The sequence below is a fragment of the Phyllobates terribilis genome, unplaced genomic scaffold, assembly GCF_046119375.1.
Source record: "Phyllobates terribilis strain yellow unplaced genomic scaffold, ASM4611937v1 Scaffold_5__5_contigs__length_657084704, whole genome shotgun sequence".
Lineage (NCBI taxonomy): Eukaryota > Metazoa > Chordata > Amphibia > Anura > Dendrobatidae > Phyllobates > Phyllobates terribilis.
In genome coordinates, this window is record NW_027362765.1 from 573735799 (window position 1) to 573753990 (window position 18192).

The following is an 18192-nucleotide window of genomic DNA, read 5'->3' on the forward strand; positions in this document are numbered from 1 at the left end:
GTACCTTTTTATATAGGTAACGGGTTACACAGCACATGTATATTTGAAAAAGCGATAAAATTACAGAAACAACAAGTAATATGACAATTGGGTGGATTAAATAATTCAGTATGCCATTTGCCGCATTTGAATGACCAAATATTACCTCCCACCAATAACCCTTGGCATTATTTTCTAATAGATGGGTAACTTCCTTTAGTTCATTTTGGTCATGATGTAATAGAATTGTGGCATTTGCCTTTTCTTGATTAAGCTTCATCAATAAATATTCATCCTTATTAAATTTTACCAACCATTCTCCAAGTTCTTTTCCCATTCCTAGGCTTAAGGCTTGCAAATTAACTGGAGTGTGATATTTCAGATCCACTGACAGATTAGCAATAGTAGGAATTGCGTAAACCCAGTTGGGTGTCTTGATTTCTGTAACCCCACTAAGAGTGCACCATGCTCCCCTGGTTACAGATGTCATTACAGAACAATGTTGTGTTGTTATAGATACATTGGTGGTATTTAGGAGGAAGAAACAAATTCTTTGATGCCCTAGATAGAAGATTGGTGCTTTGTCTTTTGAGATTGATTCCCCATCTAGAATACACGTGGATGAATTACTCCAGCATTTGTCTTCAACCAACCTAAGCTGTCCTGGCGTACATAAAATATTATGATTCCTTTGTATACAAAGTGAAATGTCAACCTGTTTCCATCTTCCATTTTTCCTAATCACCTGAGGATGTTCTAATCTCGGGTGTAATAATGTAGAATCTCCAGTTAAAATACCAATTGAACTAACTCTATGCATGAGCTCTAAAGGTGACTTAGTATATGGAATAAATGAAGAAGCATAGCATTTCTCAAAGTCATAGTTGCTGCACCCAACCCACGTGTTCACCCACCATTTAGAATGTGTAAAGCTCATGAGTTCAGGTAACACAGTAATTGCTTGAGACAACCATTCAAATGGCCACTGTCCATCATAAATGGACTGTACCGCTAACTTAATGTTAGTTGATAATTCCATTTGTCCTTGTGTACAGACTAGAGCCCAAGACATATTTCTACCCCTAGTCAGTGTATCTTCCATTAATTCTTTAAAGTGTTGGATAAAATCTTTCGCTACCCCGATATAAGTGTTTACATGATCTTGTTGTAAATTGTTAATTATATCATTGATTTTTCTTTGTACTTCAAAACCTTTCTTGCTATTGGTCGCTATATCTACAAGTTTTGTCCTTAAACTACTGATGTCAGCTTCGTTAATTACACCCATACCTGTTCCTAATCCTCCCAACAGTGCGCTGAAAGTATCCCTTCGCCCTCTGTCATTCCTCGAATTAAATAGTTTATGCTGGTGTTTTATCCGATTTTCTGCATTCTTAGTGGTAAACCACCGATATAGTGCATGTACATGATTTAGTGTATATCCTGCACAAATTGGATAGTAGGTCTTTATCAACCATAGAAAGATATTAACTCGCCAAGTAACAAATGCATATTGAACGTCACTAGCAATGGTTTGAGTAGAATCTAGGTTGACCTGTAAAGGATGGCCTTCTTCTAAGTACATTGTCCGTTGATTGCTGTCAGATTCATTGGACACGCATGGTTTGATTTGATCTGGAGCAGCATCAATAATGTGCATCTCACCTATTTCTACTTCTGATGTTCCACATGCCCAATAACCAACCATTTCCCTATAGGATTTATATGGTTTAGATAGTGAACCAATTATATAATTTTGCCCTTGCTGAACTGACATCTCAACCTCTGTGGAATCTCCAATGCACGCCTCACGATATGTTAAGGTGATCCTTTTTGGCCTGAACATTGGGTGTATATTATTATGCCAATATATTCCACATACAAACAAATATTCTCCTTCCTTTAAGTTGTCACTAAAGGACCCATAATCTATCCCCTTTTGTTCATTCTTGTTGGGTAACTTAGACTCTTCCCCCAACCAGTACCCAGTTTCATTTACATATATTGTAGCCATCATAAATGGTTGCAGTGATCTTGGATCTATATTTTGTACACCTTCCATATATGTTAACCTCTGGGTACTAGAACTGTGATTGACTCTCCCAAATGAAAAGACAACACTATACTGATTGCTGGGACCCTGATAATATCTCCCAGTTACCCTTTTACCCTCTGGTATCAGTCTCACTGTCCTACTTTTAACACCATTATTTTTATAGTTAGAATCTGCATCAATGTTTATGTCTGGGTGTGTAAATAATACGTTCCCATATTCCTCGTTAGGTAATATACCCTGATCGATATCTCCAGAGTGTTCAATGTGAGTTGATTCCATAGCATTGATGATCCCAATTGACAACAAAATTGCTGCAATTCCAATATCCAGAATCCAGAAATTTCCATCTTTTAATTCACGCTTCATTTAGGATCCTGGAAAACAAGAACAAGAGCGGCATCAAATTCTTATCAGTTATATCCGTTTACACTGATCTGCATGAACCCACTTTTCTATATCCCTTCTCTTCATGCATTTGACGCTTTTCTTCTCTACTCGTTTAACTTTTACCACCTGTTCACTCAGCGTCACAGTTACCACATAAGGTCCTGTCCAATTTGCATCCCATGAAGATTTGGGTACAAAATTCTTTACCATCACCCTGTCACCTAGTTGTAATTTTATTGGTGGCTTGCCTGCTTCTTCCTTTGCCTTTGGAGCCATATTGGCAGCTGCAAAATTTAAATATTTTTGCACTTGCTCCTGTAACTGAATCAGGAATTTTTCCTTCTCTGCACTTTCTCTCATGGGAGTACTAAGTTTGGGATCTGCAGGATGGCAAAGGTTCATTACTCTACCAGTCATTAATTGATATGGGGTGATTGCTGTGCTCTTTGCATCTGTGCCCCGTATTGCCAGTAGAATTGCAGGCAGGTGACATAGCCAACTATTTCCTGATTGCAACACCATTTTCTTTAATCTCTCTTTTAAAGTCCGATTCATTCTTTCTACCATCCCAGATGATTGTGGATGATATGAGACATGAAACTTCTGTTCTACATTCAACATTTCACACATATTAGTCATGATTTTGCCAGTGAAATGTGTACCTCTGTCTGACTCAATGACTTTTGGGAATCCCCATCTTGAGAAAACTTCCCTCCATAATGCAGTTGCTGCTGCGGTAGCAGTGTCCTTCCTTATGGGCAAAGCTTCCACCCATTTGGAAAAAACATCAACTATCACTAGCAGGTACCAATAACCTCCTGGAGCACTTGGCAAGGGACCAACAAAGTCAATTTGTAATCTCTCCCATGGCCCCTCAGCCAAAGGCACCCTGGAAAGCACAGGTTTTTGTCCCCTCGGCCTAGGGTTCATTTGGGCACAGATTAAACATTCTTGGATAATTTCTGTAATAGTAGTTTTCATGTTCTCCCACCAGTATTTGGTTTGAATAAACTTTAAAGTGTTGTCAACCCCCATGTGTCCTGTCAATCTATGGTTTTCTTTACCAATATCCTTTTGGTACTGAGATGGCGCTACAAATTTAGGGCCTTCTGAAGTCTCTCTAAGCAATAGCTCATCTTGCAGGATATATTTTTGGGGCTTATCTGATGATTTTTCCTTAATTTTGCATTTGATTTGATTTAAAACTGGGTCTTTTTCCTGCTCTGCCGCCAAACAAGGTGTAGGTGTTTTAACAACAGGTAAACACTCTAATTCAACCTCATCTTTGTCCTTGTCCTCAAAATCTTGTTCTTCCCAGGCTTGCTTTCCCTCTACATCATAGGAAGTCCACTTTTCTCCTATCATTGCTGCCTCTTTGGCTAATTCATCTACCTTGTTATTACCAACTGTAATTTCGTCACTGCCCTTTTGATGTGCCTTCACCTTTATTATTGCCACTCTTGGTGGTTCTGCACTAGTCCTTTCCCAAATGTTTTTCAAAACTGAACCATGTACTAGTGTCTTACCTGATGCATCACTGAATCCTCTTGTGTGCCATAAAGGCATGTATTCAGTAAGTGATCTTGTGACATATGCACTATCAGAGAAAATTGTGATAGGCCCTGCACTGAAATGCAAAATTGCTTCCCTCACAGCTTCCAGTTCAGCTCTTTGAGCTGAGAATTTCCTTGGGCATTTAATAAGAATTTGTTCATTTGTTTGATGACACCACAGGGCATAACCTGTGTAAAATTGTCCCTCTTCCCAATACCTTGATCCATCGACCCAAATTTTTAGATCTTCTTTTCCTGTCACTAACCTAAACACTTCCTGTGTCTTGGTCATGTGTAACTCCCCGCAGTCATGTTTTTCCCCTTTGTATTGCATCAACTGTGGCAGGATGTAGTTAGTATTGTGAGTCACTGTGATGTTCCTAGGTGTTAAATCTACCAACCATCTTGCTACCCTTTGAGAAGATACACCACTGAGTGTTCGCTCCAAGAGCATTTTGATAGGAGTGTGGGGTGTTTGGAGTATGATTTTAGAAAATCCTACTATGTACTCTGTGGATAGTATTGCCCAATGCACTGCCAACAGATTCCTAACACAATCATCAAATCCTATTTCAACAGGACTTAACAAGCTAGATAGGTATCCAACAGGAACCCATTTTCCTTGCCTCTCCTGCAGCAATACAGCCGTAATTGCTATCACAGAGGCATGAACCTGTAATGCAAAAGGTAGATCTGGGTTTGGATTGCTCAGAGCAGGTGCTTGAGTGAGGCTGATTTTCAACCTTACAAAAGCTCCTTCATGCTCTTCCATCCATTCAAGTGGATCAGCTTCTCCCTTATCACCTTTTAGGAGTTCATAGAGGGGTTTTGCTTTCTCAGCAAATCCCTCTATGAAATCTCTGGAAAATCCGACAAGTCCCAAGAACTGTCTCATTCCTGTTTTTGTGTTTGGCCTAGGCAACTTCCTAATAGTTTCACATTTGTTGGGGTCAGGAATTCTCCCCCCTTTTGAAATTATCACTCCCAAAAATGACACAGACTCTCTCATCAGCTGGGCCTTGTTAGGATTAAGTTTGAGACCTGCCTTCTCAAGGAGTGTTAACAGCTCATTCAACAATGTGTAGTGCTGATCTTTTGTGTCAGTTTGGAGCAGAACGTCATCTACATATTGTACAATGCAATCAGGTTCTGAAAAAGATGACAAAATTTCAACCATACACTTATGAAAGTAGGTAGAACTGGACCTGAATCCTTGTGGCAACCGACAAAATGTTAATTGTTTCCCTTGAAATGTGAAAGCAAATTTGTATTGACAGTCAGGGTGTAAGGGAATGGAGAAATATCCATTTGAGATGTCTATTGATGAATATACTGTGGAGGAGGGTTTGAGTGCTGTCATCATGTCAGGCATTTTGGCAACCACATTAGTGACAGGAGGGGTACACTTGTTTAAAGCTCTGTAGTCCAATGTCGGACGCCAACCATTTGGTTTCTTAACTGGCCATAGCGGCGCATTATTGGTGGATTGGCATTCCCTGATGACATTTTGAATCAGCAAATCATCCAGTATTCTCTTAATGTAGGGGACTGACTCTGGTGGTATTTTATACTGCCTTTGGGGTGGGGGATCAGGACCCTCTACCATTACTACCATGTTGGACACTTTGCCACATTGGGTTTTTGAATTTGCCCACACACTGTTATGTTGCCACAAGATGTCAGCCAATATTTCATCATCTGTTCTCAATATCATGGCTGGATCTAAAGATTGAGCACCTTTGATGGAATCAATACCATAATTGTCAGTAACCATTTTTAAACAGCCTTTATACCGTGATCCTCTCCACAACATCCAGTTGCATAAATCAAGAATAAGTCCATATTCCTTCATAACATCTGACCCAATAATGGTACCTTCATGTGTTGGTGAAAGATATAAGCCATGCTCAACACATAGATCTCCCAGGTTTATTGTCACTGGTAAAGATTGTTCTGAAGATACTAACTGTCCTCCAAACCCTCTCAGAAAAATGTGTTTACCACCAGGGTCTTTAATCAAATCCAGATTAGTCAAACTGACAGCAGCCCCTGTATCCAGTAAAATGTTTGTACGATGGCCCCCTACCGTACCCTGAATACGGGGTCTCCCGCCCTTGTCCCTGCTAAGCTGACTCACTATGGACAACACTGGGGCCTGACATCCCTATTGTTTTACATAAGGATTTGTTGGAGGTGGGGTCTTTAATTCCTCTGGCTTTTCTGCCATTGCCTTCCCAATCTTCCTCAGTTCATCCAGAAGTGGGCCATATAATGTAACTTCAGGAAGACTATGCTCTCCAACCCTTGCATTATTTGGTTCTTGTCTTTGCTTCCTATTATTAAAAGGTCTATTATTGATAACTCTCCTACTACTTCTACATTCTTTCATAGTGTGACCTGTGTAACCACATTTATAACATTTTCCAACAAACCTTACTTTGCCTTCATTTTTGACTACCTCTGATATCCTCTTTTGGGGCTTGTTGTCATGACTTGTATCCTGAATCCAATCCTTTAATATATTTACAAAGGCTTGATAGGAATTTGCATTCCTCAAGGCAACCTTTGTTGGATAATCAACAAAAGTGCATTTGTTAGCCATTGAATATAGAAAACTGCTATCATCAGGAGACATGTCAGGGCAGTTATAGGTAGAACGATATAATGTTAAATATTCACTGCAAAAAATAATTGGATCATCTCCTCTATTTAATTTTGCATTTTCTAAGGCATTAGTACCTCTCATATCTCGTCCCCCCATAACTCTCTTTAATTCCTGTACTCTGTCACTAGCATTTCCCCAATTACATTCAAGATCTGCAGATAATCCTCTGTGAGCTCCTACAGGGGGCTGCAGTTTTTCACAAAGTTGAGATGGGAGCCATACCCGAAGTAAGGCACATGCAGCTCTATTACCCAGACTGTATTGAGTCACTACTGCCTCTAACTTATTGGAAAGACTAATGGCTGAGGCACTTGTATTAAATTTTCCTAATATCTGGCATAGATTTGTCTTATCCTGTATGGATAGTGTTGTGGATTGGACTAAATTGTTGCTGTTACTAAGCAAATTGTCTCTCCTTTGTCTGCTTCCTCCTGACTCAGGAGTAAAGAGAGAGGAACTATGATCTGGGTTATCCTCAGGGTTATCAGCCGTGCACACAGGCTGCTCCTCCCCTCTTTTCCAATCTCTTTCCTTCTGATCAGCAGACTTGCACATTTGATTACAATAACAATGGTTATTCCCTCTAGTACATTCTTGTGATTTCAAGGACATAATACAATGTTCTTTTAGCTCCAATTTTACATTAGCATCATGCAACTGGTTCCTAAGTATTGTCATATCGTCATTATAATCTGCTTCCTTTCCTTCTAGCAAAGCAATACGCTGTTCCCTAAGTTTACATCTCTCCTTATACTCCTCCAGCTTATCTTCTAATTCACAATTTTGGTAATTCATATTGTCTACCTCATCCCTTAGATCTTCACACTCACAATTATGATCTTCAGCACTAGCAATAGCCAGACTGACTTCCTGTTCAATTTTGTCCACTTCACCTCTTAATTGAGCTTTCTCTGAACACCAGTGCAATTCCTTTTGCTCTGCAATTCCTTTCATCTTCAACAACATACACAAAACATTTGCTAACTTCTCTTTCTTTGCTTTCTTTTTCGACAATTTACTTTTGTTATCATTCTGCCCTTCACATTGTTTCATAAGGTCATTAAACTGATGTGTCAATGCATCATCTGCACAAGTACTGAACTGAGCAGAGGCATATTTTTCAATAAATTTACTGACTATTTCCATGTTAATTACGTCCAACTATTTTCACAGAAGACAACAAAAATAAACAAATCTGCTTTCCAAACAAAAATTACAAATTAACTAAACACAATACAGAAACCAGTGAATATCACTTCACTAAAACAGGGACTCAAGATTGAATATAATCTTTTCCCTTAGGCAATTACTGCCACAGTCTTGTGACTTTACCTATATCTGACCGACAGTGTCTCATGCCCTTCATCAACTACAGATCCAAGATCCAGGCCAAGAGTGATCTCCTATTGAAGCATAAGGCTACTTCCCCTTAACATGAGATTTAGACTTTTAACCTCTACCTCACTTTCTTCTCAGAGATGTCTGGTTTTACCCTTTAGATCTTATGAGAACTTCAATGAACAGGGTGCTACCCTAACTTTACCGGCAACAATTCAACAAACAAATAAACAATCCACTAAACAAATAGACAAACAGGCCTGAACCTAGCAGAAAGATATTGATAAACATAAAATATAATGAATGTATAAAATCTAATTAAAGGAATGTATGCTTACCAGATAAGCGCGTCCGCTCACTGATGAAGAATATCACAGAACTTCCAGTTAATATCTTAGGCGTTTCAGTTTCCACGAACCCGCGTGTCACTTGTCCACCGATAAGATATTCTCCTTGAGTCTGTCTTCTTGAAGAAGAGGTTTTCTTGCCTGGTCTAGGAACCGGATTTTCTCAGGCACTTGGTTGAAACAGTTGGGAACTTCTAGGTTCTGCGTAGAATGTTGTTTTTCCACGATCCACTGGGGTGCCAAATGTAGGTGGTGATTTCCCTTTCTATTTCCTGTCCTGAACCTTTCCTATATAATCAATAACTCAAGTTTGGGAAAATAATACAGATGTTTAATAACAAGAAAAACAAGATAACAATAAGGCAATTCAATTAACAATTTACAATCGAACCTTTCTTCAATGTCCTCTAATTAGATAAAATACAAATACAATCATAAGTATACTTAGCAATGATCCTTCATGGCAGAGAGAGAGAGAGAGAGATAGTCTTGACTCTACTTCATTTATACTAAAAATTTCACATCCACACCCACATACAACCCACGACTCCGCCCTTCTTCTCCGGTATCTTCTGTGGCAAATATCCAATCATCTTCAGGGTAGTATGAGCATTGTCATTGGCTGCATTGGTCAACACCTTCCTGCAGATGGCACTCTTGTACTTCTGGAAGAAAGTCCTTGTGTAGGTTCAACTCCATTTGGGCTGGCTCCAAGATGTTCATCAAAAGCATTGTGCACCAATATACATATCCATAGGCTGGAGACAGGATGTCTACCTCAGGAGCAATGGTATACAATTCAAATCCACAGGGGCAGTGTACATATGTAGATTACACTAGGACATAAAAACAGGATCTGTATTCAAGTTCACCACAGAAGGTGTGTGTACCTGTATCATCCAGGAGGCTGGAGGGCCTATACTCATTCCATATGTAGATGCAACCTTTACTTTATCACTAAAACAAAGGACATCACACAAAGAACACCGGCCTTCTCGCCTAGCAGGTTCACAACCTTGTACCTAGTATCTCTTGATAGAGTCCTGGAAATATCCAGCACTCAAATTTAATGCAGAGTTCAGTCATTCCTATGATATATATATATTGTACCTGTTGGCCTCCAACAGCACCCAAGACAGAGACTTGGACTTTTAGGGTACTTGTCGCCAACCCCAACTCGAGGCCCTTCTGCAAAAACTCTAACATTTTACCAAATGGCGCCCCCTCACCAACTGTAGAACCAGAAAAAGATAAAAATTTCTTCCAAGTTCTAGAGTAAATTCTAGTAGTGATAGGTTTTCTACTACGCATTAGTGTAGCCACTAGGTCCCAAGAGAATCCTTTGCGTTCTAACAGAGACCTCTCAAGTTCCACACCATCAAGTGGAGGCCAGGAGCTTGAGGATGGACTATTGGACCCTAGACGAGGAGATCCGGAATCTCGTGCAGGACCCAAGGATCGGAGATGGACATGTTCCTCAGGCATGAGGACCAGGGCCTCTGGGCCAAAAGGGACCGAACAGAAGAACCCTCGCCTTGTCCTCTCTGATCTTTCTTAGGACCATGGGAAGAAGATTCAATGGAGGAAAGGCATAGGCCAGGCTGAAATCCCAAGTTACTTGGAGGGCATCCACTGCCAGGGGGTTTTCTCTGGGATTTAGGGAACAAAAGAGCTCATTCTTTCGATTTAGTCTCGTGGCAAAGAGATCTACCACCAGAAGCCCCCATCTTCGGACTATTTGGGAAAAAATGTCTTGTTTTAGTTCCCATTCTCCCTGCCTCAGAGAATAGCGGCTTAAGTAGTCTTCTTTTATGTTTTCTTTTCCTTTGATGTGGAGGGCCGTTAAGGAAAGGAGATGGCATTCCGAAATCTGAAAAAGATAATCTGTCACTCTCATCAGTGATCTTGAACGTGTACCCCCTTGATGGTTCACGTAAGCTACCGCAATCCTATTATCTGAAAGGATTTTAACGTTTTTATCATGAAGGAAAGGCAAGAAATGATTAATTGCTTTGTCCACTGCCAACAGTTCTTTAGTGTTGGAGGAAAAGGAAAGACCCTTTTCAGTATCTGACCAAGACCCCTGGGCTACCATATCCCCCAGATGGGCCCCCCCACCCACGGGAGCTTGCATCGGTATTAATTATCTTAGTGACTCTAAACACCCAGGGAACCCCTCGAGGTTCGCCTCGTTCACCCACCACTGTAAGGACTCAACTGACTGGGGTGACAAGAATATTCGTCCTTCTAAGTGCCCATTTAACAAAACTTCATTATGTAGAACGTCCCACTGTAGAACCCTGGAGTGGTATTGTGCCCACAGAACAGCGGGAAGGAAAGATGACAGGGTACCCAACAAGGACATTGCAGCTCTAAGGGACATGACCGGATTTGATAACGCTTTTCCTACCAGAATTTTAACCTTCTGTTTTTTGGCTTCTGGGAGGTAACATATTTGAAGGTCTGAATCCAGCATAATACCCAAAAACTGCTGAAATTTTTGAAGGCACTACCCTAGATTTTTCTAGATTCAGGATCCAGCCCAGACTTTCTAAGATGGAGGTTACTAATTTTAGGTGTTTATCACATTGGGAGGCCGAGTCTCCAACTATCAAGAAATCATCCAGGTAAGGGATAATTATTATGTTCCCTAACATGAGCCATGACTTCTGCTATAACCTTAGTTAATACCCGGGGGCTATGGCCAGATGGAACGGCAGGGCTCTAAACTGGAAATGTTTAATTTCTCCATCTATGATCAAAGCTATCCTAAGGTATTTCTGGAAATCCTTATGTATAGGTACATGGTAATAGGCGTCTTTTAAATCTAATACTACCATGTAACAGCCTGAAAAAGCAACTTTATTGGTGATTTTACGGATTCCATCTTAAAGGTGGGGACTATCAAAAACTTATTAAGGGCTTTCAAGTTAATGATACACCTAAATGAACAGTCAGGCTTAGAAACCCAGAAAGAGAGGCGAGTAGAATCCTAGCCCCTTTTCTGCTGCCGGGACTTCCACTAGGGCCGCTTTACGAACCAAGTCCAGAACTTCCACTTGTAGGGCCGTCTGCTCTACTACTGAGGAACGGACTGGGGTCAAGATGAATCTCCCACGAGGAATCTGCCGAAACTCGAACCTCAAACCCGAACCTACCAGATCAAGGATCCAGTTACTGGCAGAATTATTTGTCCAGGCAGGTAAGAAGCCCAACAGCCTCCCCCCTACCTGGGCTTCGAGTCATTGACTCGGTTTCCGGGGCCCTTGATTAGAAGAAGAGACGAATAGGAGCCCTCTACCTTTCAGCCTGCGGTCTTCCCATTTCTCCTGACCCTTCTGCGGTCTTTTTCACAGAAATCTTCTTGTTTGGAAAGGACGTTTATAAGTGGGAACAGGCAAGCTAGGGAACCCTTTCTTTTTGTCACTAGCTTTATCCAGAATCTCGTCCAGAACAGGCCCAAAAAGATGCTCCCCTTCACACGGTATAGTACAGAGTCTCGTTCTTGCCTGAATATCACCTGGCCGACATTTAAGCCACAGGGCTCTACGGGCTGCGTTGGACATGGCGGCTGACCTTGCCGCCAATCTGACTGAATCCGCAGAGGCATCCGCCAGGAAGGCTGCTGCCCCCTGTAAGAGTGACATATCTGATAAAATCTCTTTTCTGGGTGTGTTATCCTTCAGATGGGATTCAAGCTGGTCCAGCCATATCATTAGGGACCTGGCTGTACAAGTAGCGGCAACCGCCGGCTTTAAAGCCCCAGCAGTCGTTTCCCAGGTCCCTTTGAGAAAGGTGTCAGCTTTCCTGTCCAAAGGGTCCTTAAGAGCCCCCACATCGAGAATGGGAAGAGACGATCGTCTAGATGCCTTAGCTATGGCCACATCTATTTTTGGGGCTTTCTCCCAGGAGGAAGATGCTGATTCTTCAAAAGGGTATTTTCTCTTAAAGAACAGAGGGAGAATACCCTTTCTCTCTGGTCTTTTCCATTCTCTAAGTATCAAATCCTGAAGTTTATCATTAAAAGGAAAACGTCTTCTTTTCCTTTGTCCCAGCCCCCTGAACATTACGCCCTGGACTGATTTCTCTGGTCTGGCATCAGTAATACCCATGGTTGAGCGAAGCGCTTTAACCAGACCATCAATCTCATTAAGTGGGAAACAATGCTGACCCGCACCACTGTCTGAGGAAGAGGATGACAAGCCGACGACAAAGAGTCATCAGGGGCTGGGGAGATCTCAGTCTGTATCCACCTTTCTCTTAGCCTTTTAGAGAGGATTTTACTAATTTCAGACTTTACTAAGGTTTTCAATCCCGAGGCAAAACTAGGGGTCTCAACTGCTAGCGTCTGATTGATACAGGATTGACACAATTTTTTGGGATACGAGTCTGGAAGGACGATGTTACACAATGCACATTGAAAATGCTTGGTCTTGGAGGCACACTTCTTCCCCTATTAAAGATAGAAGGGGAGAAGGGATACTCCATTACTAAGTGAACTTTCTCGAAGATCACTTACCCAGGCGGCTCAAAGGGCTGGTACCGGTTTGGAGGAAGGACCTTTCTCAGCCGGGGGATCTTCCCTGGAGGCTGCAGATTCGTCCATCCTGCTGGAGCCATGATGACTGGACCTAGAAGCCGAACCTCGCTTTCCTGAGGACCGGGCATTACCAGTAGCTCGAGGGCGATGCACCTTTTGAAGCTCCCCAAACAGCTGGTGAGATGGTAAGATGGCGGCTGCTGAACTTGCTGCTGCTGCTCACTATCAGTCTCCATGATAGGGAGAAGTGAAGCTGGGAAGCCCCGAACAGCGGTGCTTGGGCCAGTTAAATAGCTGCACCTGTTCCACCCTTACATTATCTCCATCACCTGTTTGTATTTTATTATATATTTTTTTTTTTAGACAAGGGACGCCGCCGCGGTTAGTACCGCACTTATACTTGCAAATTAGATGCACGTGACCGGACTTCCGGGTCCCGGTCACATGACCGTCTCGAGGCGCGGTGACGTCATCAAGCCGCGACTCACAGGAGGAGGCCGGAAGCACACGCCTGCGCAAGCCCCGAGGACGCAGAGATGCTCCAGCCGCCGGCGCTCCAGGTAGGCTCCAGGGGACTGTTCGGCCTGTTTTCCCAGGTTGCAGCCACCACTGAACCAACGTGGCTGCCACCCCAGACAGGGACGCAGCCCCCCAGAATATCCACAGCGCTATCCTCCGCCAGGTGTCGATGGGAATGGCACCCCACGCAACCCATCATCTTCAGAGCGTTGGTGGGCTTGCCACCGCAGATAGGGGCGCAGTCCCACTGAAGTCTGGACCAGTCCAGGGGCAGCCCCCCTCAGATAGGGGCACAGACCTGGCTGTAGCAGGTGATGTTAGGGCTGCCACCCCAGATAGGGGCGCAGCTCCCACTGCTATCCGGTGCAAGGATGCTGTGTATTCCCCAGATAGGGGTGCACCTGCATAGCTGGCGCTGGAGCTGCCGATCCCAGATAGGGGCGCTGCTCGACAGCCATCACCATATCCAGCTTCATACGGAGATCTTCCATGAGCCTGCTATAGGTTCCCTCCATCAAGGACAAGAAACCAAACTGAGGCGAGGGAGAGGGCCGTCCCTTTTAAACCTGTAGGTTTCCTGTCCTTGGTGGGCGGATCCCCTCTCTCATGGTGCTATCATGGTCGACCGATAAAACGAAATTCAAAAAGGTGCTGAAAATGGAGGGACACAACCTCTGATAAACAGTGGCATGTCAAAGTTTGGGCACCCCTGGTCAAAATTACTGTTATTGTGAACAGTTAATCAAGTTGAAGATGAAATGATCTCTAAAAAGGCCTAAAGCTAAAGTTGACACATTTCCTTTGTATTTTAGACAAAAAATAATAAAATATTATATATATGTTTTCATCTTTTACATCTTAAAAATGACAAAAAGGAAGATGAGCTGATGCAAAAGTTTTGGCACCCTAAGAGATTTGTGCTCTCAGATAACTTTGACCAAGATTTCAGACCTTAATTAGCCTGTTAGGGCTATTACTTGTTCACTATCGTCGTTAATAAAGGTCAAGTGATGCAGGTTCCCAGCTATATAAAAGCACAGCCTCCTCTAACCTTGTGCCAAAAAACAGAAGACATGTTTTTTTCTAAGCAGCTGCCTAGCACTCTGAAAATGAAAATGGTGGAGGCCTACAAAGCAGGAAAAGGCTATAAGAAGATAGCAAAGCATTTTCAAGTTGCCCTTTCCTCAGTTCGAAATGTAATTAAGAAATGGCAGTTAATAGGAACAGTGGAGGTCAAGATAAGATCTGGAAGAGCAAGTAACATTTCAGTGAGAGCTGCTTATAGGATTGCTGGAGAGTCAAATCAGAACCCCCGCCTAACTGCAGAAGTCCTTCAGAAAGATTTAGTAAACTCTGGAGTTGTGGTACATTGTTCTACTGTTCAGACACCTGTACAAATATGGCCTTCATAGAAGAGTCATCAGAAGAAAACCTCTCCTGCGTCCTCACCATAAAACTCAGCATCAGAAGTATGCAAAAGAACATCTAAACAAGCCTGATGCATTCTGGAAACAAGTGCTATAGACTGATCAGGTTAAATTAGAACTCATTGGCCAAAATGATCAATGGTATTTGTGGGGGTCGTGATGACATTCCACTCGTCCTCCAGTCACTCCAAATTCAAACTATGAGCATGGGTCAACCATTCAAAGAATGAGTCAGACAACAAGCTGGTTCAAACTCAGAGCATGCTCAGAAGGCTACTACAGACAACGTCCTCAGCAATGTTCTGAATTTATTTTTTACATGCACAAATCTAAATACACTACATAATGGGAGGGGAAAGAGGTTGTCCGGAGCGGGGTAAGCCATGAAAGTCCAATGTCTGGCCACTCCTGATTGGTCCACATCTCCTTATCTCAGTCTCTGGGCAGATATTGCAGCCGTCAGCTTATAATCTTGTTTCGTTTCTCTGAAATAAGTCTTGGCAACACTGGAACTGTCTTAGTTTAAGTTTCGATTTGAGTATTACGTAGCAAGGAAAGCTTATTGTTATATGACACAAAATGGTGGTTAGTACATTAGCAAAAAAGCGTATAAAAGTTACAAAAGTATAAAAGTTACAAATATATATATTCTCTTTTACCCCGACATTCCCCCCTAAACACTAAGCTTTCCTTTGCTTCGGGGCCTTTGAGACTGTCCATGTGTGGGGAGAGGGGAGGTGGATTTCTTCACCCAATCATCTTAGAAGCTGCCCCCTTATGGGACGCCCCCAGACAATCGAGCCCTATCCTGAATGACACATGGAGTTCTCCCAACTGATCCTAAACTGAATCTTTCAATTGGACTTTATCATGGGGGGGGTCTGGTCAGGCTTGTTCAAAGGAGTATATTTCTCTATATAAGGGGACTATGCAGCACAGGACCACCAGGCCCAATACTAGTAGGCCTCCCATTACTAGACAAACTTGTTGGAGGAATCCCTTGAGCCCTCCCAACCAACTTGAGAAAAAGGAGGTATCTACCCCTGTGTGGTAGCTGTCCACCCTGGGACAGACAGTAAGCATATGGAAAGGATATAGAAGAAGGTAGTCATCTTTTATAGACTCGTTCTGTCTCTCGTGCAGTGGGAGGCGTGAATCCAGGTGCTCTTGCCCTCAAGCTTCAGAGCCGTCGGGGTGGTGAGAAGCACAGTGTACGGTCCCTCGAACCGCGGCTGGAGGCAGTCTTTCCGGACAAACTTCTTCACATACACTAGATCGCCTGGGATGAAATCATGTACTGCATCACCTGTAGATTCTGGGAGAGAAGCAGATACTGGAGAGCGGGTGTTAGTCAATTCTCTAGACAAGGCAATCACAAATTTTACCACTCTATCATGTGTTTCAGACAACTCTTGGGGCCTAATCTCTCCTATCTTGGGTGGGGTCCCAAACAAAATTTTATAGGGAGTCAGCCCATGTTTGGCCTGAGGAGTGTGTGTGATATGATACAATACTATAGGGAGTAGGTCGGGCCAGGGGAGGGGATGATCTTAGGTCATTTTCAAGAGCTGGGTCTTGAGTGTGGAATTCATTCTCTCCACTTTGCCTGAACTGGCAGAATGGTATGGAGTGTGGAGGCCCAAATCTGTTCCCAACATGTTCCAGAGTTCTTCGTAGATATTTGCTGTGAAAGCTGGTCCTTGATCCGATTCTATGACTTGGGGAACTCCAAATCTGCAGGCAATTTCGGTGATCAGTTTCTTGGCTGTGACTTTAGCAGTCATGTTGACAACCGGGTAGGCCTCGGGCCAGGCTGAGAACATATCCACGGCTACCAAAACGTACTCCTATTTTCCTGCTTTAGGCATTTGGATATGGTCGACTTGTATTCTCTGCCAAGGGTAGTCTGGTTTAGCCAGATGTTGAAGAGGGACCCGTGCCATACACGTTGGGTTGCAGGTAGCGCAGACAGAGCAGGATTTTGAGTACGCAGTCACAGTGGAAGAGATTCCGGGTGCAAAGTACAGTTTCTTGATACATGCCAAAGCTTGATTCTTTCCTCTGTGTGTAGGCCCGTGAGCCCATGCTGCCACAGCTGAGTACATGCGTCTAGGCAAGCAAGGCTTCCCATCCACTTGGTAAAGAGTCGAGTTGACCTTTGAATCTTTGCAACCTGCCAGCACAGCTCCTGCCGCTTTCCATTGCTTGACTTCTTCAGTGGGGGGTCTTCCTTTGTTCCTCACACAATTTTTCTTCAGGCATCCTGACCCCCCTGGATTCCACTCGTGTCTCCGCTGGACTTGTATGGTCTTCCGCCGGCTGTTCTTTGGCTCTTGCTCTAGTGAGCGCCACAGCTACGGTTTGCAGAGTCTCTCCCATCTCTTCTTCCTTTTCCTGCCACTTTGATGACACATTCTCCACTGCTGCAGTCTTGGCTGCTTGGTCAGCTAGGTGGTTGCCCCTGGCTTCTCTGGATTCTAGTCTTCCATGAGCCTTGACCTTGATAACAGCAACCTGAATGGGTAGTTCCAGGGCCTCCATTAGGGCCTTAATCCATGAGGCATGTTTCACTGGTGTACCTGCAGCTGTGATGAATCCTCTAGACTTCCACAAGAGTCCAGAATCATTACAAATTCCATGTCCATACCTGGAATCGGTATATACATATTCGCCTTTGTTCCTGCTGCCAGGTGGCAGGCCTCTGTGAGAGCCACAAGTTCAGCTTCTTGTGCAGACATGTATGGTGGTAGAGCTTCAGCCTTGAGGACTGTTAGGTCCGTTGTGACAGCATATCCCGTGTGGAACTTCCCTTGAGGGTCTGCGAGCGGATGTGCCACCATATTCTCTGGAGCAGAAGTCTCTTCCTGCAAAATTTTTATACAATCATGAGGTTCTACCAATGGACCTTCACCCTCCTCACCTTCCCCCCTAGAAGGTGGAAGCAAAGTGGCAGGATTGATAGTCAGACATCTGGTCAGCTGACTTGTCAAGGAGGATGTGAGCAGCGTGGAACGCCTTAAGGCACGGGGGGGGCAGTTCGGGCGACAGGGTCCAGGCGGGCTGAGTAGTAGCCCAAAGGCCGATACTTATGATCATAGCGTTGTGCTAGAACTCCAGAGGCATGACCTTCCGATTCCGAGACAAAAAGGTGAAATGGCTGAGTATAGTCTGGTAAGTCCAAGGCCGGGGCAGAGACAACAGCCTGTTTAAGGCGGTCAAAACATAGTCTGTGTTGATGAGAAACACGTGGATCTTCAGCATGAAGCCAAACTGAGCCTTCATTCTTGAGACAGTCGTACAGAGGTTGCATGAGCTTTGAGGCATCAGGGATCCATTGCCTGCAGTAAGTGATGAGGCCAAGGAAAGTCTGCATAGCGGAGT

At 43.4% G+C, this 18192-nt stretch overlaps 1 protein-coding gene across 1 annotated transcript; it reads right to left on the minus strand.

The window, feature by feature from the left end:
* Positions 1 to 6139: 6139 nt before the first annotated feature.
* On the minus strand, positions 6140 to 8216 carry LOC141271665 (posterior protein-like). The gene has a single exon (XM_073681705.1). The coding sequence runs from the start codon at positions 7784 to 7786 to the stop codon at positions 6140 to 6142; it is 1647 nt and encodes a 548-aa protein (XP_073537806.1). The 5' UTR covers positions 7787 to 8216.
* Between the last annotated feature and the right edge of the window lie 9976 nt (positions 8217 to 18192).